At 43.0% G+C, this 23,908-nt stretch overlaps 2 protein-coding genes across 16 annotated transcripts in view; both read right to left on the bottom strand.

Annotated features, from left to right (window-relative positions):
• ANKRD46 (ankyrin repeat domain 46) overlaps positions 1-8,842 on the bottom strand; it is a 93,070-nt gene extending 84,228 nt beyond the window's left edge. The window contains exons 1-2 of one of the 7 annotated variants that reach the window (XM_086336148.1): positions 8,471-8,829; positions 8,104-8,330 (exon numbers count right to left, since the gene is read on the bottom strand). The gene's annotated coding sequence lies outside the window, so the exon portion shown is untranslated. Of the gene's footprint in view, positions 1-8,103; positions 8,331-8,470 lie in introns of those variants that run through there. The other 6 variants (XM_086336151.1, XM_086336150.1, XM_086336156.1 and 3 more) reach the window with 6 other exon arrangements.
• Positions 8,843-18,777: 9,935 nt separating this feature from the next.
• Positions 18,778-23,908, bottom strand: part of SNX31 (sorting nexin 31) — an 81,747-nt gene continuing 76,616 nt past the window's right edge. For 4 of the 9 annotated variants that reach the window (XM_086336162.1, XM_086336158.1, XM_086336163.1 and 1 more), the window contains 2 exons: positions 22,890-22,946; positions 18,778-19,763 (listed from right to left, as the gene is read on the bottom strand). In XM_086336162.1, the coding sequence (XP_086192288.1) occupies positions 19,674-19,763; positions 22,890-22,946 (147 nt within the window). In that variant the 3' untranslated portion in view covers positions 18,778-19,673. Of the gene's footprint in view, positions 19,764-22,584; positions 22,795-22,889; positions 22,947-23,908 lie in introns of those variants that run through there. The other 5 variants (XM_086336160.1, XM_086336164.1, XM_086336166.1 and 2 more) reach the window with 3 other exon arrangements.

The raw sequence follows: 23,908 nt of genomic DNA on the forward strand, positions 1-23,908 counted from the left end.
AAAGGAAGTGAAATCTTATCTCCAAGAGACACCTGCATGTTCACTGCAGCATTATTCACAATAACCAAGGTATGGAAACAACCTAAGCGTCCACTGATGCTGAGGTTGAGTGAGTGGATTAGAGTGGATAAGAAAGATGCTGAATATACACGACGAACATTATTCAGCCACAAAAAGGAGGAAATTCTGCCGTTTGTGACAACACGAATGAACCTGGATGATACCACGCAAAGAGAAGTTAGACACAGAAAGACAAATATGGAATGATCTCACTTACATGTGATATGGAATCTAAAAAGTCAAACTCATAGAACCAGAGAGCAGAAGGGTAGTTGCCAGGGGCTGAGGGACAGGGAAATGGGAAGGCGTTGGTCAAAGGGTACAAACTATCACTCATGACATGGAGCTAACGTTCAGCAGGTTGATTACAGGTAAGAGTATGTATTGTGTACTTGAAATTTGCTGAGCAGATCTTGTGTTCTCATTACATATGCACACAAAGGTACTTATGTGAGGTGATGGATGTATTAATTGTAACTTGCCTGGGGGCAATCATTTCAAATTTATGAAAATATTAAATCATCACACTGTATGCCTTTTAAAAAATCAGACTGCATAAACATTATGTACAATTTTTATTTGTCAATAATATTTCAATGAATCTGGAAAGATCCTGAAAGATGACACTGTGAAAGTGTTGCACTCAATAAGCCAGCACATTTGGAAAGCTCAGCAGTGGCCACAGGACTGGAAAAGGTCAGTTTTCATTCCAATCCCAAAGAAAGGCAATGCCAAAGAATGCTCAAAGTACCACACAATTGCACTCATCTCACATGCCAGTAAAATAATGCTCAAAATTCTCCAAGCCAGGCTTCAGCAATACGTGAACCGTGAACTTCCTGATGTTCAAGCTGGTTTTAGAGAAGGCAGAGGAACCAGAGATCAAATTGCCAACATCCGATGGATCTTGGAAAAAGCAAGAGAGTTCCAGAAAAACATCTATTTCTGCTTTACTGACTATGCCAAAGCCTTTGACTGTGTGGATCACAATTAACTGTGGAAAATTCTGAAAGAGATGGGAATACCAGAGCACCTGACCTGCCTCTTGAGAAACCTGTATGCAGGTCAGGAAGCAACAGTTAGAACTGGACATAGAACAACAGACTGGTTCCAAATAGGAAAAGGAGTACGTCAAGGCTGTATATTGTCACCCTGCTTATTTAACTTATATGTAGAGTACATCATGAGAAATGCTGGGCTGGATGAAGCACAAGCTGGAATCAAGATTGCCGGGAGAAATATCAATATCCTCAGATATGCAGATGACACCACCCTTATGGCAGAAGGTGAAGAAGAACTCAAGAGCCTCTTGATGAAAGTGAAAGAGGAGAGTGAAAAAGTTGGTTTAAAGCTCAACATTCAGAAAACGAAGATCATGGCGTCTGGGCCCACACTTCACGGCAAATAGATGGGGAAACAGTGTCAGACTTCATTTTTGGGGCTCCAAAATCACTGCAGATGGTGACTGCAGCCATGAAATTAAAAGACGCTTACTCCTTGGAAGGAAAGTTATGACCAACCTAGACAGCATATTCAAAAGCAGAGACATTATTTCGTCAACAAAGGTCTGTCTAGTCAAGGCTATGGTTTTTCCAGTGGTCATGTACAGATGTGAGAGTTGGACCATAAAGAAAGTTGAGCACTGAAGAATTGATGCTTTTGAACTGTGTTGTTGGAGAAGACTCTTGAGAGTCCCTTGGACTACAAGGAGGTCCAACCAGTCCATCCTAAAGGAGATCAGTCCTGGGTGTTCATTGGAAGGACTGATGTTGAAGCTGAAACTCCAATACTTTGGCCACCTGATGTGAAGAGCTGACTCATTTGAAAAGACCCTGATGCTGGGAAAGATTGAGGGCAGGAGGAGAAGAGGATGATAGAGGATGAGATGGCTGGACGGCATCACCAACTCGATGGACATGGGTTTGGGTAGACTCCAGGAGTTGGTGATGGACAGGGAGGCCTGGCGTGCTGCGGTTCATGGGGCTGCAAAGAGTCGGCATGACTGAGTGACTGAACTGAACTGAAGCTGGAAAAAAGGAAAAAGGAACAAGCATCTACTTAATTTGGAAATTAGCTATTCCTTTGTCACTGATTTTATTTATATATTACATATACTTTATGCATAAGATGTAAGTTGATCATTCTTATGTCTGTATGCTGGTTTGGAAAATGGGATTTCATTACAAAGATATAAACCATAAATTTAAGTTCTAATAATACCGAAAATAATTTTAAATAGGTAAATCTTTTTCAAACACCACAATACAATCCTTTATAAAATATAATTCTCATTAATTTTCCTTGTAAGAAATCTAGAAAAAGTCTTTAGTAGAATGGTATGGAACAAATTTGGTACGATATTTCTATAGTGACAATCTCAAAAGTTCTTCCATTTTTAAAGGATGAATAGAGTTAATGAAAAACCCTGCAGCATAAGAGAAGAGGTTCATTAGTTCTACATAGAAAAATATACCACTGAAAATTATTTACAAGAAATGAAAAAAAAAAAGAAAAAGTCTGGCTTAGGAATATACCAAAAAAAAAAAAATTAAGAACTCAGGTTATGGGGAAAAAAAAGTACCATATGGAAACTGGGATTATAAAAAAGACTATGAATTAGATAAAAACATTAAAGAAAATTTAAAATTCAAATTGTAAGCAGAGAAAGTGTTAGTCACTCAGTTGTGTATGACTCTTTGCAACCCCATGGACTGCAGTCTGCCAGGCTCCTCCGTCCGTGGGATTCTCCAGGCAAGAATATAGGAGTGGGTTGCCATTCCCTTCTCCAGGGGAAACTTCCCAAGCCAGGGACTGAACCCTGGTCTCCCACATTGCAGGCAGATTCTTTACTGTTTGAGCCACCAGGGATGTCCCTGTAAGCAGTAAAGAACATAACAAATGTTACAAAAAACAAATCGGTGATGGAAAGGCCTAACTTAAGAAACTCTGCAAAAGAAAAGTTAACAAGGACGTGTGAAATGATTATGACAACTAAAGAACAGAGCCAACCCATGAAAAACTGCCAAAGGGGGAAAAATGAGAAAACAACAAAAGACAAACTTAAGAAAGTACCTCCCTCAAATTAAAAAGATTTCCATCTGTAGACTGAAGGACACATCATCTTCCAGATAAAACTAATGGATTAAAACAATCAGTAGATACAATCCTAAACTTCAAAATAATTTATTTAAGCACCTTTAACCTTTACAATGCAACTGTGAGCTGAACTTGTTATGGAAAAGGCACAAAACAAGACCATGGAAAGAGTTTATATCCACAGTAAAGATGGTATAAATCTAGTATACAGTATATACCTTGAAGATTATTTTATATTTGGGCATTAATTTACTGAGGGCAGAAACAAGGACCTAAACTCATGTTGAGATAAAAAGACAACATATTTCAAAATAAATCCTGGTTTTCAACTTTCTTGAGTATGTATTTTGTTTTAAATGCACAGTTTGTAGCACCTCTAAGTTAATTTTAATCTGAGGTAAGAACAAAAATAAGTGACAGAGGAACATCTTCCACCAAAGGGCTTTTCTGAGCCCTGAAATGAATTATGTAAAAAAGGACAAGCTTTTCTGTGTATGGGTTTTGGAGGTTAATAACACATTATCATTTTCAGTATAGTAGTACAGTTATTTTACTTCCACCAATCATTGATAAAGTGATCCAAGTCTGACTGCTAAATAGGTGGAGCTAGAAATAAAATTATTTACTGTGAGGGCAACTGCAGTGCTTTCAAATAAGAGTTTACAGCTAACCTCCTCTAAAAAGCTGTCCATACTTGCTGACTCCAATCCCTTTCCCTTGATTCTCTCTTCAAACCACACCAGATTTTCTTCCCACTCTTCTTAGAGTCCTCTTGCATCAACACCAGTGACCGCTACGTTGATAAGTACAACATTCATTTCAAAGTCCTCATCTTACAATGTGTCGAATCAAAGACTTCTCCTTCTCAGTCTCCTCTGTGGTTCCAACCTCTGAACACGGAAAGAAAATCCCAGAGCTCAATCCTTACTTCTTTAGACCAGATCTCATATAATCTCAAGGCGTGAAATACTACCTATTTGCTAATGATTCCTAAATTTCTATTTTGAGTTGGGACCTTTCCACTCAACTCCAGTCTGATACAACATCACCTCAATAGGCATCTCAAACCTGACTCGTCTAAAGCTGAACTCTTGATTGCTGCTCCACCAACCTCCCCATCTCTCTCATCCTCAAGTCTTCCCCATGTCAGTAAGGACAACCCTATCCCTCCACTAGCTTAGGCCAAAGGCCTCGCATCATCCTTCCTTCTTTTACTCTCATACTCCACACCCAATCCATTAGCAAATCCTGTCAGCCATACCTAGAAAACAGCAGCTTCTTACTACATTATTGCTACCACTTGGTCTAAACTCCTTCATCTCTCATTCAAATACTGACCCAACCTAACTGGGCTCCCTGCTTCCATCCTTGCTCCTACTGTCCATTCTGAATACAGGAGTCAGAGTGATCTTTTACACCTGTTAAGTCAGGTCCCCCCACTCCCCTCTCAACCACCTCCCTCCTCACTCAGGGGAAACGCCATGGTCTTCACCAGGACAGATGAGCTCTAGAGCTTACCTCACTCTTCCTGCCTCTGCTCAAACCCACTGGCCTCCTTGCTGGCCAAAAAGCCTGGCGGCCTCTGGGCCTGGGCCCTTGCCTGGTGCACCCAACCCCTACACAGCTGCAGGGCTGTCTCTGACCCCTTCAGGTTGTACTCAGGAGCCTTCTCTATGAAGCTGTTCCTTATTTCAAAACTGCTTCTGCTCCTTCCCTGGATCTCCCTATCCCCCTTCACTGCTTCATTTTTCTTCTAAGCAATTATTACCACCTGACTGGATAGATTTTAATTTTTAATTTTTTAATTTTAAAAAAGTATTTTATTGATCATCCCCATCCCCACCTTTTCCCAGTGGAATGTTAGCTCCAGGAGGACAAAAATTCTGTTTTGTTTCGTTCCTCTTGCATCTCCAGGGATGAGAACCATGCTTGGCTCTGGGAGGCACTCCGTATACGTTTGCTACAGGAGTGCTGAATATGCAAACTCTTAAATCCTGATAAGGCTAAGGGATTTAGCACACTATAGTATCCAACTTCTCTCCACAATGGGAAATACCACTTTACAGGAACTGGAAATGCCTTTCTCTTCCATATAGTAATACAATTTGCTCTAAATAGCACGCCCCAAATTTCTTAATTCCTCTTTTCTACAGTCTTTCAAATGTCTTTCCTACATCCTCTAAAACATTAACTTGCATGCTAAGTTGCTTCAGTCATGTCTGACTCTTTGCAACCCTATGGGCCCTATGGAACCTGCCACGCTCCTTTGTCCATGGGATTCTTCCGGCAAAATTACTGGAGTGGGTTGCCATGTCCTACTCCAGAGGATCTTCCCGACCCAGGGATTGAACTCGTGTCTCTTATGTCTCCTGCACTGACAGGTGGGTTCTTCATCACATGGACAAATCTTTCATTCCCCTTTAGCATTACTGTCATAATATTGCAAAGCCAAAGTGAATTCACTAAAGATGCTATCAAAATGCAAATAATGATGAAAAGTAATGAAGCTCATTAACAACCAAATAAACCCAACCGTACTTCAAATCAAATCACATGTATCAGAGTGTGAGGGCCCTAGTCTATGCTTAACTTTATTATCACTATACTCCTTAATAAGCAAACATTTTTCTAATTAAATTCCCTTTTAAGCTAAAAAGGAGTTGATACAGGATACTTGCATTTACCCATGAAAATTAAACCTCAGGGAAATCAGTTCAAGCTATTAGGTTGGTGTGAAAGTAATTGCAATTTTACACTTGAAATTGGCCATATGACACTGGAATACATTCTTAAATAAATGTGGTTATGTTATCCATCATTTTAACGTGCACTTATTGCTTTATGTTTTTTGCTAATGACTTATTACTTGTTGTTTGTATTTATTTTAGACTATGTAAATGACATTAGACAATATGCAAATTTGAGCGATTTTTTTTTTTATTCAAGTTCAAAATGGGTTGTAAAGAGGCAGGGAGACAACTCGCAACATCAACAAGGCATTTAGACCTGGAACTTCTAACTACAAATGTGCAGTGGTTGTTCAAGAAGTTCTGCAAAGGAAATGAGAGCCTTGAAGATGAGGAGCATACTGGTTGGCCATCGGAAGTGGGCAAAGACCAACTGAGAGTCATTATCAAAGCTGATCTTACAACCACACGAGAAGTTGTCAAAGGACTCAACGTTGACCATTTTACAGTTGTGTGGCATTTGATGCAAACTGGAAAGGTGAAAAAGCTCAGTTAGTGGGTGCCTCACAAGCTGACCACAAATCAAAAAAAGCATTGTTCTGAAGTGTCATTTGCCCTTATTCAACAACAATGAACTATTTCTCCATTGGACTGTGACATGCAAGGAAAAGTCGACTGTACACGACAACCAGTGACAACCAGCTCTGTGGATCGACTGAGAAGAAGCTCCAAAGCACTTCCCAAAACCAAACTTGCACCAGAAAAAGGTCATAGTCACTGGTGTTCTGCTGCACGTCTGATTCATACAGCTTTCTGAATCCCGGTGAAACCATTACACTTCAGAAGTATGCTCAACAAACCGATGAGATGCACAGAAACCTGCAACACCTGCGGCTGGCACTGGTCAACAGAAAGGGCCCCATTCTCCATGACAACACCCCACCGCACGCCACACAACCAGCACTTCAAAAGCTGAACGAAATGGGCTACGTTTTGCCTCATCTGCCATATTCACCTGACCTCTCACCAACTGACTACCCCTTCTTTAAGCATCTTGACAACGTGTTGCAGGCAAACGCTTCCACGACCAGCAGAAGGTAGAAAATGCTTCCCAAGAGTTTGTGGAATCCCAAAGTACGTTATTTTTACACTATAGGAATAAACAAACTTATTTCTCATTGATAAAAACATGTTGATTGTAATGGTTTCTATTTTGATTAATAACCATGTGTTGGCGCCTAGTCACAATGATTGAAAATTCACGGGCCAAAATCGCAATTACTCTTGTACCAACCTAATACGAGTCAAACTGATAAGTAAACAAGTCTTATGGAATAGGTTTGTATAGGTAACAAGCAGGGACACTGTAATAAGGAGATGAGGTTTAAATCCTTTACTAACTGTTTGACCTTGGACAAGTTAATTTAGACTCTGTGCCTCGGTTTCCTTATCTGTAAAATGGAAATGGTACCCCCTGCTGTTGCTACAAGGATTAAATACAGACACAATACGATTTAAAGCATCCAGCACAATGACACATAGTAAGCACTGAAGACTGCTCTTACTATAATTCCCGCCCCACTAGCAGAGCTCTTTAAGCTCCTAGGTACCATTCTTTAGAATGAGAAGTGATACTATTAAATGACGTATTTTTTTCCCCTTTCGTTATATTAGGTAGCCAACTCTAAACACCGTGGGCCGTTTTAAAGAATAAATGTCATTTTCTCGAGGCAGAGCCCTGTACTGCAAGATGATCTGCCTCCTGCATTGCACATTTAATACGGAGCAGTCCTGTCTTTGAACCCGGGTACCCGGGGCCATGTAATATCGGGACAGTTCGCTCACATCTCCGCAGCTTCTCTTCACGCCTGAACTGCGGGTTCCGAGCAACTGGCCGCATGCTGTCCGTGCCGAGGCCGAGACAGTGCACCTTTTCTGGCGGAGTGACGAGACGCCGGCCGTGGGGGCTCCGGCTCGGACCGTCGACCTCGCGAGGCCCCGCCAGGCCGCCCGCCCCGGCACGCCCGCCGCGCGGCCGTTACCCTCAAACCAGCCCCCAGAGCCCGCGCCGGCCCTCCCAGCTCCCCCGGGCAGCACAGACCCGAGACCGGTCACCACGGGTCTGGTTCCCCGCGGGCGGCCTAGCCTCTCAGGTCCCTAGACCAGGCCCCAAGCTGGGCCCTCCGGTGTTTCGGGGCCATCGGGGGGAGGTGTCAGTGGCTTTCATCCCGGGGCTGCCCGCGGGCCGAGACCCAAGTACCTTCCAGTCAGTCGAGGAATGGTGGCAGCGGCACCACCTTCCTCCCGGCGACCGCGGCAGAGGCGACGGCAGCGGACCGAGAGGAGGGACGGGCTGGCCACTAAGACGAGCTGGCCCTAGCTGGCCAGAGAGGCCTCACTCCGCCGCGGCTGGTGCGCCCCCTGGAGGCTGGAAGTCGCACTGGCGGCTCGACCGGCTCTCAATCACTACACAAAGTAAGAAAACTGCTGCGGGGGAGAAGAGAAGACAACTGAGAAAGGTTCCATAGATCTGAGTCCAGGAGCATTTTGCGCTTCTCAAGGCCTTTTCTAAACAAACATCCCACCCCTCAGCTAAATGAAGGCTTCACAGACCAGGACAGTCTTACCAAGAGCTATGTTGTTGTTCAGTCTCTAAGTTGAGTCGGACTCCTTGTGACCCCATGCGCTGCAGAAGGCCAAGCTCCTCTGCTGCTGCTACTGCTGCTAAGTCGCTTCAGTCGTGTCTGACTCTGTGCGACCCCATGGACTGCAGCCCACCAGGCTTCTCCGTCCATGGGATTCTCCAGGCAAGAACACTGGAGTGGGTTGCCATTTCCTTCTCCAATGCATGAAAGTGGAAAGTGAAAGTGAAGTTGCTCAGTCGTGTACGACTCTGTGCGACCCCATGGACTGCAGCCCACCAGGCTTCTCCGTCCATGGGATTCTCCAGGCAAGAACACTGGAGTGGGTTGCCATTTCCTTCTCCAATGCATGAAAGTGGAAAGTGAAAGTGAAGTTGCTCAGTCGTGTCCGACTCTGTGCGACCCCATGGACTGCAGCCCACCAGGCTTCTCCATCCATGGGATTCTCCAGGCAAGAACACTGGAGTGGGTTGCCATTTCCTTCTCCAATGCATGAAAGTGGAAAGTGAAAGTGAAGTTGCTCAGTCGTGTATGACTCTGTGCGACCCCATGGACTGCAGCCTACCAGGCTCCTCCATCCATGGGATTTTCTGGGCAACAGCACTGGAGTGGGGTGCCATCTCTGTCCTCCACTATCTTCCACTTCCTCCACTATAGAGTTGGCTCAAATTCATGTCTTTCGAGTTGGTGATGCTGTCTAACCATCTCATCCTCTGCTGCCCCCTTCTCCTCCCTGCTTCAATCTTTCCCAGCATCAGGGTCTTTTCCAATGAATCCATTCTTTGAATCAGGTGACCAGAGTATTAGAGCTTCAGCTTCAGCATCAGTTCTTCTGATGAATATTCGGGGTTGATTTCCTGTAGGATGCACCAGTTTGAGCTCCTTGCAGTCCAAGGGACTCTCAAGAGTCTTCTCCAGCACCACAACTTGAAAGCATCAATTCCTTGGTGCTCACCCCACTCCAGTACTCTTGCCTGGAAAATCCCATGGACGGAGGAGCCTGGTAGGCTGCAGTCCATGGGGCCGTGAAGAGTTGGACACGACTGAACGACTTCCCTTTCACTTTTCACTTTCACGCATTGGAGAAGGAACTGGCAACCCACTCCAGTGTTCTTGCCTGGAGAATCCCAGGGATGGGGGAGCCTGGTGGGCTGCCGTCTATGGGGTCACACAGAGTTGGACACGACTGAAGCGACTTAGCAGCAGCAGCAGCAGCCTTCTTAATGTTCCAACTCTCACATCTGTTCATGACAACTAGAAAAAACATAGCTTTCACTATATGGACCTTTATCAGCAAAGTGATGTCTCTGTTTTTTAATACACTGTCTAGATTTGTCATAGTTTTCCTTCCAAGAAGCAAGCGTCTTTTAACTTCATGGCTGCAGTCACCATCTGCAGTGATTAGGGAGCCCAAAAAAATAAAATCTGCCACTGTTTCCACTTTTCCCCCATCTATTTGCCATGAAGCGATGGAACCGGGTGCTATGATCTACCAAGAGCTGTAGGCATCAATTAATAGTTGCTTGCCTTCAGGTAAGTCTTCTCTGTAACCCAAATTGATATATTAGTAATAGCAACTGGCTGCTCTAATTTTCAAATATGAACCTAAGTTTTTTCAAAAAGGGTTTGACTATTTACATCCCACTTTTTAAAATTCCTAGACGAAATGCAACATGTGCCTAGCCAAAACTATAAAGATAGTGGGTGGTGAGAAGTACATTTACTGCAACTTTTTTCCCTGAGTTTACCAACAACTCCAGTCCTGTGGCCAAGAAGACTTACCCTGCACAGAGATCCTCTCTCCCCTGAATTTTAGCATACTCACTCAGCCAATCCACCTTTTCCCTCTAGGGGGTCTCATGTCCATCCATTCCTTGGACATTACTAACAGTGTGTCCTGGAAATGTCATGTAAATGTTTGGGATTTTTGTCAAATTTGAGAAAGACTCTATCAAATCTCTTTCACATAAGAATAAGACTTCAGACATTTCACATTTTCTTGTGCAGTGACTATCATAAATATTAAATATTCTTTGAATTGATGACATTTATTAACCAATTTGTCATTGATATTCTCCTTGAGGTTGTGTGCTGAGTTTATAATGTCTTGATTGATGCCAGTAAATTGTGTCAAATCAGCAAAGAATTTCTCCAGTATGTTCTTACAATTTCCTCTTTTTTATTAATTGGTTAACAAACAATCCAAGACCTTAGTCATTACTTCTGTTCAAATGAATCTTTCCATCTTCATGATCTGCTTTTGTTTGATCTGAAAAAGTGTAGCGACTGCTAAGTGTGAGAAGTACAGTATTCCTCCTGGAGGATCTGAGAACCCATTTCCTTGTTTCTCCAGCTTCTAGAGGTCACTCGAGTCCTTGGCTCATGGCCTCTTCCATGTTCCAAAGCAGCAGTGTAGCATCTTTTCTTCTCTCTGACTTCTGCTGCCAACTGTGTATCCTCTATAACTTTGACCCTCCTGCCTGTTTATAAGGACTCTGGATCATGTTGGGTACATCTGAATAATCCAGAACAGTCCCTCCATTTCAAGATCTTTAATTTTAGTCCCATCTGAAAAGTTCTTTTTTACTGCACAAGTTAACATAGTCACGGATTCTGGGGATTAGGACAGGGACACCTTTGGAGGAAATGTTATTCAGCCCACACAACGGCCCTGATGCTTAAACTCCATTTCCTTCAGGGAAATCTACCTTTTCTTCCTCATTAGCAAAATCTGTTTGGTCCTGAGTTCTGATTGTGAGAGTTCCAACAAGAGGAATACCTATAATTATAACTAGGGTAAGTGTTAACGAAGGAAAAGAAGGGAGATGCTGTATGAGGGCAAACAGTGCTGGGCCTAATTTAGATGGAAGAGCAGCAATGCTTTTGAATAAGTGATATTTAACTGAGATGCAGAGGAGGAGGAATTAATTATACAGTGAACAAGTGGAGTGATTCAGACAGAGGCAGCAGTATGTGTGGCCTGGGAATGGGGATGTCAGCAGGTGACTGAGTTGTGTCCCTGCCATCAAATCCTTAGCACCACCACAGTGAGTGACACATCGCAGGTCTTAGCCCTGGCAGCATGTTGCAATCACTGCAGGGCCTTAAAAATACCAACACCCTGGCCAAGACCGAGTCAGAATTATTAGGAAGTATGGCCCAATATCCATAGTTTTTAAAGAGAATACTAATGTGCAGACAGGGCTGAGAACCCACTTTGTTAGATACAACCACAGGAGTAAGAATAAAAAAAAATGACAAAAAATATTTGCTTGGGGTAGGATTTTCTCTTAAGAGGTTTTCTTCTTTTTAAAGAAAAGAAGGGTTTTGGCCATCTTGATTATACATTCCTCTTCAGTCTTAGAAAATGCAGAAAAAGCTTTCAAAAACATTGTTAAATAAACTACAAGTTTATATTGTACAATACAGAGTATATAGCCAATATTTTATAAATGACATTTACCATATAAATGTAGTACAAACCTTTAAAATTTGTGGATCGCTATGTTGTACATCTGTAGCTTACATAATATTGTACATCAACTATATCTCAAATTTTTTTAAGAAAAGACCACTTTGTGACAGAATGCTTATCAGAAGACCCTCAAGTGATCCAGAAACCATCCAGTAACCAGTTGTCTCTGTAGAAAAAAGATGTGTTGGAACGGACAGGTGTTTTAAAAACACACCATGTCTACAAAGGAAAAGGTGTTTCTTGGTTTTGAGTTCTTTTCCCAGGTGTTCCAGTTTTTTGTAGTACTGATGAATGACCATAAGGGGGAGACATGCTCCCAGAAAGCGTGACTTCCCCTGTCTCCAGTCTCTCACCCAGGCTAACGAGACTCGGCTATTTTAACACTGAGAGTTCTCAAGGCATAATCGTTGAGAGAGCAAGTCACAGAATTAGACTTAAATACCGTATATTTATCTACACCAGAGTTCTGTTCATTTCAGTTCTCCAACAGTTTACACATTTAAACCACTGGAAAAATAAATAAATAGCGTATGTGTGCCAGGCATTATATTTACAAAATTAAGGGAAAAAATTGAAACCTAGGAAGAGAGTTTCCTTCAGCAGCCAACACAATTAGAAATGAAGCAGCAAGCAAATCTTTCGAAAAGGGATCTCTCTTCTTTTGTTAATTGAAAAGTAAACATCTTAGGTCTCCTTGAATTTCCGGAGTTACTAAGACAACAACAGCTACACCCCTGGGAAGAAGAAAAGAGCTTGGCTGCTTGTTGAAAACTCAATTTGTTATTTTTCTTTGCACTTAACCTGCATGTGGCAGAACCACACAGGTTTTCACATGTACATTAGATTGAATAATATATGTGATGGGAATGTATATAGTGCCTAACCCCAATTATCTTTCTCTTCCAAAAGTAAAGTAACCGATTGTTAGCCAGGGAATACCTTTTGCAGAGATTTAAGCAAATGCATTGCTTTGCAAGCCTTTAAATGTGACTGGGGAGATGTGGGTTTGGTCAGAGAGGCAGAATGGCTGTGTGAGGGGATAATGGATTTATTACAGGCATTCTGTCTCACACAGTTGGGGCAGGAGTCCAGGAAGTGAAGGTCTGGAAGGAGGTGTTGGAGGCTAAGATCAAAGGTCACAAACTAGTTTCTCTGAGAATTCTAGAAGCCAAGTAAGGCTTGAAGCCTGCTGCAAGTGGGCCCATGAAGGGGGTCTTTGGGACTTGCTGTTTCTGTGAAGCCAGCTACTACTTTGTGAGACCCCACCAAGCAATTGGTGGTGGGCCTGGGCTCTGTCGGTCAAGAAGAAGAGCTGGTACAGAGTGGAGAGGGACAGAAACTTCTAGAAACTACCCTTTCCATGTCACTGTATCTGATTGTCAGAAGGTAACGGCCACTGCCTTGCTCTGTCTCCCAGGTCTCCTGGAAAGTCTTCTCTGTGCTAATTTTAAACTGGAACCACATAGGAACCGGGACACTTGGTTCAGCTCCCACCTTAACCAGCACACATGTAAGTTCTTATAACCAATTTTACAGATGAAAAAACTAAGGGCCATATAGGTAAATCGCCTATACTCACATTACTACCTGGAAGCAGAGGCAAGCTCAGAATTCAGGTCAGAGGGGTCATCTTCTACTCCACTCTCATGTCTCTCATCTTTTGTGGTAGTTAAACACTGCAAAGGATTTCAAGAAAATAGGAGAAAAAATTCAACTCATCACTTCTGAGTTCCTTTCCTAGGTTAAAGGTCTCTGAGTAGCCTGTGTACCAACACTAGGCCTAAATCACTCTATCTTGCCCAGACTGTCTCTGGGCACCTGGGTTACTGGGGCTCTTTGATAAGAAGTTATGCCTGTGACCACCAGATCTCAAAATCATTAAGTAATGAGATATGAGCTATTAGGCATGTGATGGATCATCTTATTTGGGGTGTAGGATTATGTGAGAACTTGCCCAAAGAACACTGTTGTTTATCGCAGAAAACATCAATACATACTCTCCAAAGTGATGGGAATACCAGACCACCTGACCTGCCTCTTGAGAAACCTGTATGCAGGTCAGGAAGCAACAGTTAGAACTGGACATGGAATAACAGACTGGTTCCAAATAGGAAAAGGAGTACATCAAGGCTGTATATTGTCACCCTGCTTATTTAACTTCTATGCAGAGTACATCATGAGAAACGCTGGGCTGGATGAAGCACAAGCTGGAATCAAGATTGCCGGGAGAAATACCAATAACCTCAGATATGCAGATGACACCACCCTTTTGGCAGAAAGTGAAGAGGAACTAAAAAGCCTCTTGATGAAAGTGAAAGAGGAGAGTGAAAAAGTTGGCTTAAAGCTCAACATTCAGAAAACTAATCATGGCATCTGGTCCCATCACTTCATGGGAAATAGATGGGGAAAAGTGGAAACAGTGTCAGACTTTATTTTTGGGGGCTCCAAAATCACTGCAGATAGTGATTGCAGCCATGAAATTAAAAGACGCTTACTCCTTGGAAGGAAAGTTATGACCAACCTAGATAGCATATTGAAAAGCAGAGACATTACTTTGCCAACAAAGGTCCATCTTGTCAAGGCTATGGTTTTTCCAGTGGTCAGGTATGGATGTGAGAGTTGGACTGTGAAGAAAGCTGAGCGCCAAAGAATTGATGCTTTTGAACTGTGGTGTTGGAGAAGACTCTTGAGAGTCCCTTGGACTGCAAGGAGATCCAACCAGTCCATTCTAAACGAGATCAGTCCTGGGTGTTGTTTGGAAGGAATGCTAAAGCTGAAACTCCAATACTTTGGCCACCTCATGCGAAGAGCTGACTCATTGGAAAAGACCCTGATGCTGGGAGGGATTAGGGGCAGGAGGAGAAGGGGACGACAGAGGATGAGATGGCTGGATGGCATCACCAACTCAATGGACGTGAGTTTGAGTGAACTCCGGGAGTTGGTGATGGACAGGGAGGCCTGGTGTGCTGCGATTCATGGGGTTGCAAACAGTCAGACACGACTGAGCGACTGAACTGAACTGAACTAATACTTGGGTTTCCCTGACAGCTCAGTTGGTAAAGAATCCACTTGCAGTGCAGGAGACCCCAGTTGGATTCCTGGGTCGGGAAGATCCCCTGGAGAAGGGATACCCACTTCAGTATTCTTGGGCTTCGCTTGTGGCTCAGCTGGTAAAGAGTCTGCCTGAAATGCAGGAGACCTGGGTTCTATCCCTGGGTTGGGAAGATTTCCCTGGAGAAGGGAAAAGCTACCCATTCCAGTATTCTGGCCTGGAGAATTCCATGGACTAGTCCATGGGGTCACAAAGAGTCGGACATGACTGAGCGACTTTCACTTTCAACTAATACTTAGATACATGATGGATATAAATTCAGTTACAAGTAAACATTTTAGGTTTAACCATTGTGGTACGTGTTCAGTCAACACGTAAAAATAAACTCTTATGTACAGTCTTCCTGTTTTTTTCCTTAACGTGGTGCTATACGAGTGATGGGAGTCTATGTGCTTTCTCTCTGAGCGTAAAGAGGTGTACTTGTTGGCCTAGTGCTCCTGGAAAGCATGAAGCTCCACCAGCTTGTGTGAACCAAAATCCATGAATCAACTCTGCGATTAATTGATTTTTGAACAGAATACATCTTCAAGTTTGTTGGCTTTTGCAACCTGTATGTTTAATAACTGCCGTGTCACTTGTCTCGCTCATCATCTTTGTTGTGACCTTCTCATGATTAGGATCCAGGGGCAGTAGATTTCCATTGTCTCTTCCTCTGCTCACCAGACCCCATTCCAAAGGACTGGAGCTCTTCAGAAATTCTGCAGGGACCAGTTTCTAGTGCAAACAAAAGCACACATGTGCAGAGCAAAGCCAACTCACACTTTTCAGCCTGCTGCTCTGAGCGCCTCCACCCCAAACAACTGCTGTACCGCAGACCCCATCAAATATGTGCTCTTGTGGACAGATGGAAAACCCATTAGGAAGTACAGCCAACTCTGTGTTCCCACATTTCCGGGAGAGAAACCACATTCGGTGCAGGAGCAGTGCAAAATCACTAGGGTCAGTGCCTTTAAATCAACTGAACATCTCATCTCTTCCAAGATATTACACAAGCAAAGCCCATATGGTTAGCCAAAGGCTCTGCCCTACAGGAAAGTACATGGGCTAGGGCTAGACCAAAGAACCAAGCCCACTTTTTATTTTTTTCTATGGCTCTAACTAATTTTTTTTATCTGGGAAATTATTATACAAATGACTTGTTTTTTAAAAATAGTAACAAATAGATATTACAAAGCAACTTATCAGAACAATTATAGGTGAATACGGTGGCAGAGGGAAGTACAATGATAAGGCTTAAGCTGTCTTATGGCTTCCCTTGTAGCTCAGTTGGTAAAGAATCCGCCTGCAATGCAGGAAACCCCAGTTCAATTCCTGGGTCGGGAAAATCCTCTGGAGAAGGGATAGGCTACACACTCCAGTATTCTTGGCCTTCCCCTGTGGCTCAGCTGGTAAAGAATCCACCTGCAATGTGGGAGACCTGGGTTCCATCCCTGGGTTGGAAGATCCCCTGGAGAATGGAAAGGCTGCCCACTCCACTATTCTGGCCTGGAGAATTCAATGGACTATATAACAGGGTCACAAAGAGTTGGACACGACCGAGCAACTTTCACTTTCTTTTCAAGCCATCTTATGAGGGATTATTAGTTAGCCATACTTTTTGTAAGTTAATTCAGCATGTCTTATTTGGGGTGGGGTGGTGTCTTATTTTGAGCCAGAAAAAAGTTCATAACTTTCTCTTGACTTTTTTCCTGGGATCACAGATGGCAGGGTCAAGAGCTTCCTCATGAAGGAGAGAAGCGCTTTCTACTCCATCTCCTACCTGAGCCCACACGGGCCCCTCCCTCAGCCTGCCTGGTGGACCACCGTCCACCCACGGCAGGAGGAGAGAGGACCAGAAATCATCTGGAGACGTCGTTGCTGCCGCGGCGTGCTTTGCTTTCGTTCTGCCTTTTAGGATCATTTTGGCCATTATTTCCCCACTGAGGCTTGTAACCTATTTGGTTTTCCACAAATTAAGATCCCTCAGCTCTTCTTAAATTCACCCTGAGGGGGAACTTAAGGCAATTTTTTATCTACATGTTTCACACAAAATTTGCTTCCCGATTGTCCACATGGGGATGTGTGCAAGCCGGACACTCATCAGTGGCTTTGGCAAGTCCATCAGCTCTTCAGACAAAGCCCACACATGCTTCCCTCCATGGGTCCCAACGGGGCTCAGATTTCAGGGCCCAACCACCAGTGAATCAGCTCTGACCTTTTCCCCCATAATTATTTTTGTGAAAATTTCAGACTCAAGTGTGTTTGCCTGTGGGCAAAGTGCCAGTTATTTTAGGACTATGAATAGCGGTAGAAACATATATGTACGTCTCGACATGGAGATAAGTGATGTTAATGACTGTAAACCCACAGATTAAAGCATATGCTGATTTCCAAAGCCACACCACACCCCTTAGGAGTTACTTGAATGAATTTTGCAATTGCCTACCTGCATTACTCACGCCCCGAAGGATGTCTTCGGATGTCTTGCTGGGGTGGATGGCTGTGCTGTTGGGAAGGTCCTACCTCAGCATCACACCTGGAGGGTGAAGACCTCACCCCAAGCAGTGATGGGGTCTCACTGGCCATCTTCTCTCGGAGCCTGCAGCTGGGAAGGTCACTCTGGCAGTTGGAAGTCAGGCTTTTTAACCCAATAATGAAGTAGCTTTGATCCAGAAGTGATTCAAACCCCCAATTCCTTCCAGATAAAGGAAGGCCCAGTAACCCCCATAGGAGCTAATTAATTAATAGCTCCTTCTTATCTTGCATAACTGCTGAGGAAGTTTGTTTCCCACTGTCTCAGTTCATTTATTCTTCACAGTATGTACTATGGAATGCACTTCATCACTTGTATTTTTCTTCTCCTATTTTGATATTGATGGTGATCTCAATGTCTTGGGGGAAAAAAACTATTAAATTCAATGCTTCTGTTTTTGCCATCATCAAACAGGGGTAAATTGCTCTACTTATACTAAGGGATGCTGCAGTCCTGTAGGCATAGGTGCTGGTCCCTCTTATCTCCTAACCACTCCCTTAACCTCAGACTTCGCTAGCGCAGAGCAGGGTTGCTTATCCTTCCCTGGACACTGCACTTGCTCTCCCACCAGAGTCGATGCTTCTTTCTACCTGCGTGCCCCTATCTCTGCCTCTGCTTGACTCTGCTTTCTTCAAAGTCCCTCTTCACCTCAGGCCTTCTTGACCACCCCCCGCAACTTCCTATGACACACAGGACCACACTACACATTGGACACCTACTCCCATGCTGTCTTGGATTATTTGCAACTACGTATCATTAAAGGGTTAACATTCAACTATTTTTGATCTACAACAGCAGTTAAATATGGTTCCATCTAATATATACATTTTCTCACCCCAAATACAAATTCTCTTCGCATTTCTAAGGTCTTCAATAAATCCTTACACAGTGTAGGCATTTGCTATTAAAAAGAAATAGACTTTTGACTATTCTTAAATTGGCAAAATAGAGAATAAGCTTCTGTTTTAATTGGAAAATGTATCTTAGCCCATTAATACACTCACCATGGGTGATCTGGGATGATTCCACCTTGCAAAAATGTCCCACCATCACCTAAAATATAAAAATGAAACTTCATGGCCCTAGGAATTATGGTTAGAGACAGTGCTTTATAAATATAATAGGGCTTTAATAGATTCTACACTTCAAAAAATCATTCACAGAGTTTTTTCACCAATAAATCGTACACTCACTAGAATATATTCCTATTTATTATATAATTAGTTACACAACACAGTTAGAAAAGAACATTAGAATATCACACTTTATTGATTACATTGATTCCTCTGTCCCTCTCCCTTATTGCAATATTAATTCTGTGTATAATTCTATTAGTTACCACAATGAACTGAAACTGGATAAGGAAAAATCTAGTGAAAAAGTATACATCATTTTAAAGCTAAGATATTTGATATTGAGTGAAGGGTCCCCTTGGTTTCCAAAATAAAAATATCCAAAATAGCGTCATGATTGTTGAACTGAACTCAGTATACTAAGGACAGAATGTACCTACAACTGTGGAGAAACAGAGCACGGGGCAGCCTATTACTTTGAGTACATCCATATTGGTAGGCTCAGAGTTACATAAGAAAACAAATTGGTGTTTCATCACCTCCTTGTTCTGATGCTTTGGACGGATCAGTGAAGTCCAGATTTCTTTTTCAATGATTCCATTTCTTAGAGCCACAGCTGATGAGTCATGTCTTCAGATCTTAACCCCAAATGCATTTGTAGTGTTTTAGATTAGGTCTTTCATTCACGCAATATCAGAACATATAAAAGGCTTCATGAAGCCAGGACAACATATATTTTAGGGGAAGAAAAAAGAAGGAGGTTTGTACTAATTGATTCAGATTTGCCATTTGTCATTTATAAGTCATTAAAAACAAACTGTATGACTTTGGTTTGCATTTTCTTTTAATCTTGAGACAAACAGAGTTTTGTAGTCTTGATGAATATGGTCCATCCAGGAAAAAAATGGGAAGGCTCACATCTCTTCCATTGGTGGTAGGAAGCCCACTTTCAACTTCCAAGCCCTTTCATGGTCAAGATCACCTTTAAGACCATTTTAAGAAGTTAGACTTTGTCTTCAAAGATCTTCCTTTATGGTCCCAAAACCACAGTCAACTTCAGCTATCTTAATCTTGCTTTTTCTTGGCAGAAAACTAGAATGGTCTTTCTGTTACAAAGTAAACAGGTCAGAAATACATATGAGAGGAAGTAATTTCCATAACAACAATAATAGTTAAAAAGCCAAAGATTAATATTAAAAAGGCAACAGAAAGGTTATATCTGTTAAGCAATGATTGTTTTAAACGGCTTTACCCTGGATTTCCCTGGTGGTAGAGTGGATAGGAATTCATTTGCCAATGCCAGCGGATACCTGTTCGACCCCTGATCCAGGAAGATTCCACCGTGTCCCAGAGCACCGAAGCTCCTGAACCACAATTACTGAGCGTGTGTTCTCCAGCTGGCGCCCAGCGGAAACTACTGAGGCCCAGGCGCCTAGAGCCTGTGCTCCGCCACAAGAGAAGCCACCACACTGAGAAGTCCCTGCACCGCAACGAAGAGTAGCCCCCTCACCACAACCAGAGAAAGCCCCCGTGCATCAATGAAGACACAGCGCAACCAAGTAAATAAATAATTTTTTTAAATGGTTTTATTCTGTAGCAGCTGTGTTTCAGGGGTAGGTATACATCAGTGGCACCCCACTCCAGTACTATTGCCTGGAAAATCCCATGGACGGGGGAGCCTGGTAGGCTGCAGTCCATGGGGTCGCTAAGAGTCAGACACGACTGAGCGACTTCACTTTCTCTTTTCACTTTCATGAATTGGAGAAGGAACTGGCAACCCACTCCAGTGTTCTTGCCTGGAGAATCTCAGGGACGGGGGAGCCTGGTGGGCTTCCGTCTATGGGGTCGCACAGAGTCGGACACGACTGAAGCGACTTAGCAGCAGCAGCAGCATACATCTGTTACTGCTGAGGGCGCCCCCTACTGGTATGAAGAGGCATGTCCAGAGCACCTTTGCAAGCACTGGGGTGTCTCCAGGTAACACTTGAACCCTGCCTCTCTTGTCTTTTCCTCATCTCTTAAAGACATATGACTTTCTGTTTTTACCTTCACCAAAATCTTCAGTGCACATCCCTCACAAAGTTTTACAAAAAAGTATTATAGACATTTTAACATACTTTAAGAAGTTACGGTTGCTGCAGACCTTCAGTGAGTGAATAGTCGACTTTCAGTGTTTATAAAATCTCTAAGACAGAGTCACAGAGACTGGGTTTTGGCCCTGGTGAAATAAATGTGTGGCAGCTCACCAGACAGAGCAACTAAAACTTTTTTTTTTCCTATGAGGAATTTGTCTTGATAGAGAGGCCTCATGGCAGAGCAGTTAAAGGAACAACAGCAACAAAATTTTGTTTGTTAAATAACAAAGAGTGTTTGGGCATGGATACTAACTCCGTCATTTACCAGCTGGGTGACCTTGGGCAAGTTACTTAACCTTTCTTCTGTTTTCAGTTCCCTTGGCTACAAACCAAGGATAATAATAATATCTGGCTTGCTGTGAGTTATATGTGGAAAGCAATTATAACAGTGCCTAGCTCAGGATAAGCTCTCTATAAAGGTTGGCTAAACTAAGTTGGAATTCAATACAGTTGGGCACCAGGCTCCCTTCCAACCTGCTGGCCCTGCTCAGAGCATCACAGAGGTTCACCTCCTTTAGCATTGCAGTTCATCCATGCTGACTGGCATCTCTGTTGTTCTAGGACAGTGGCTCTCGAACTCAAACGTGCATCAGACTTATTTGCAGGGCTTGCCCAATACAATTGCTGGGCCCCAGCCCCAGAGCTTCTGGTCCAATATGGTTGGGGCCTGAGAATTTAAATTTCTAGTAAGTTCCCAAGGGATGCTGACCCTGACAGTCTAGGGACCCCACTCTGAGAACCACTCTTTTAGAGTAATGGTTTCAATCCTGGCTGTACTTTAGATCATCTGGGCAGCTAAAAAATCCCACTGCCAGGCCCCTCAGAAAAATTTGTTAATAAATCAGAATCTTTGAGAATGGGGCTCAGCCATCATGTTTCTTGAGCTCTTCAGGTGATAACATTATACAGCCAAGTTTGAGAACCACAGCTCTATGCCATACTATGCTGCTGACATGGATGAATTTAAGTGATGAAGTTATCTTAAAGATAAAGAAGTCTGGTGCAGTGTTTCCCATTGGCATTCTTGCTATAAATGCTGATCTACTGGATCCATCTTTTGGGGTGGGAATTTGCATTTTAATAAGCACCCCAAGCATCCCTTATACACATCCAGTTTTTTGATCTGCCTGAAGACACATAGCCAGTAATTGGTGGAGTTTTCACTGTCTGTCTCTGATGTAAGCAGCCAGAAATGCTGTTATTATGTAAGAGAGAGAAGTCTGCTTTTAGTCTGTGTTTAAAATTTTTCTCTGATCTTATCCACTCAAGGAAGGACCGTATATATTTATAAATACTGTAATTATATACTAATTACCTTTATATACACAGCAGGCTCTGTGACAGGAGCTGAACCAATAATGAATTCCATTCAATGCTACTTAGAGGCCACCTTTATTTCATTCACACCCACTAAGATATGAACCTCAAAAGGAAGAGTTAGTTAAGGACACAGCTGTGGAATCAGACTGCCTGCTTCCTTCTACCAACTGTGCAACCTGGAGCAAGTCACCTAACCTCTCTGTGTTCCAGTTTCTTCAACTGATTTGAGGAATGGTGATACAGTACCAATGATACAGGATCATGGTGAGGATAAATGTGTTAATCCACAGAAAAGTACTTTGAATGGTGTCTGGCCATTAGTGTTTATTAATGCTTTCTATTATGATATTTACTGCTATTGTTATCTGCACAGCAGACCTAAACGCTTGAAAAAGCAGTTTATCAACTTAAAGGCTGTTTTATACAGAATACACTGCAGAAAGTCTATGAAACCAAAACATACAAACTAGAAAGAACATTTTCAAAAAAAAACTGCACGGAGTAGAGAAGAAAATCACTAGAGTTTTGTGTTCTTCTTGGAACTTTTGTATATATAAATTCAGGAAAGCATTTCTCCTAGCCCAACTGGGTTCTACAGTAAAAACACTCTGTTTCTGTGATGGTCGTCCAATTGGACCAGTCTGCGTGGAGGAGCTTCTGAGAAAGAGAATTCTGGCTTAACCTTAAAAGTAGAATGACTTTGGTTACTTAAAAGGGGAAAAACAGGCAGATTTATCAAAATTATAATATACCCATTACATAATTTTACTCACAGACCTGGTTTTGTTGAATGTGGTATTTTTTACTTTTGCCTTGTTCTGGAACTTCAATCTGCTAAATAGATTAGTGAAATGTCAGTCAGCACAGCCAGAGAAGCAAGCACACAAATAATCTATTTAACCAGCACATTTCTCCTTCCACAATAATCCTCTTAATGGTCCCGAAGGCTGCCAGTCAGCAGGACACCTGCTCGTCATCCGCACAATCCCCCTTCGTTTGCAAGTACCTCAGCGTTTCAGAAATCGAGTCCCCGAAAGTGAAGTGAAGCTTAATGTTTAACGTTGGTGGCTGCCTATGGATTTTGTGATTTAACACAGCTTTTAAAAGGACTTCACACAAAATGAACTCCTAAATCCAGAAATAATCCACCGAGCTCCAATCCATATGCTGAACCAAAGCCAAATGGGGCTCTGATTAATCAAAAGGCATCATTAATCAAGAGAAGAATCAAACTGAAGTTTAAGGCACTTGAATATACCTCATGCACATAAAGTAACCTTAATATAACAGTCAGGGGCCCAGCAGAAAGCAGATGGCTTACTCCTGGGGTAACCGAGGGAGTTTTCCACAAGGAACTGCTTAATGGAGGTGTGGTAAGGATTAGAGTGCACCAATGAATGGATGTAGCGAGTGGCGAAGAGCTGGGGTGGGTGTGGGTTCTCACCACTTCTGGGTCTCAAGGGGTGAGGGGAGCAGCTGGTACTGGAACCAGAGTGGCCGAAGCAGCAGGTAGGAGAGGTCGCTTCAGGAGCTGTGGCACTCAGTCGAGGACTGGGCCAACCGCAGAGACCCGGCAGGGACGGAGTCAGCGAAATAAATACCCTGGTCTCCACTTCCTCCCACCTCACTGGGTTTCCCCATGGGTGACCCCGGTTGGAAGCTGGAGGTCAGAGGGTAAGATCATAGCACACCAAGGTCAGTCTCCTAGCCAGGGTTTAGGGGAAAGGACTCTTAGACTTTTCCTATATTGGGTTGGCCAAAAAGGTCATTCAGGTTTTTCCAAGCATACTGAAAAA

The sequence above is a fragment of the Bos grunniens genome, chromosome 14, assembly GCF_055505025.1.
Source record: "Bos grunniens cultivar Pamir isolate PY7600 chromosome 14, Bosgru_T2T1.0, whole genome shotgun sequence".
Lineage (NCBI taxonomy): Eukaryota > Metazoa > Chordata > Mammalia > Artiodactyla > Bovidae > Bos > Bos grunniens.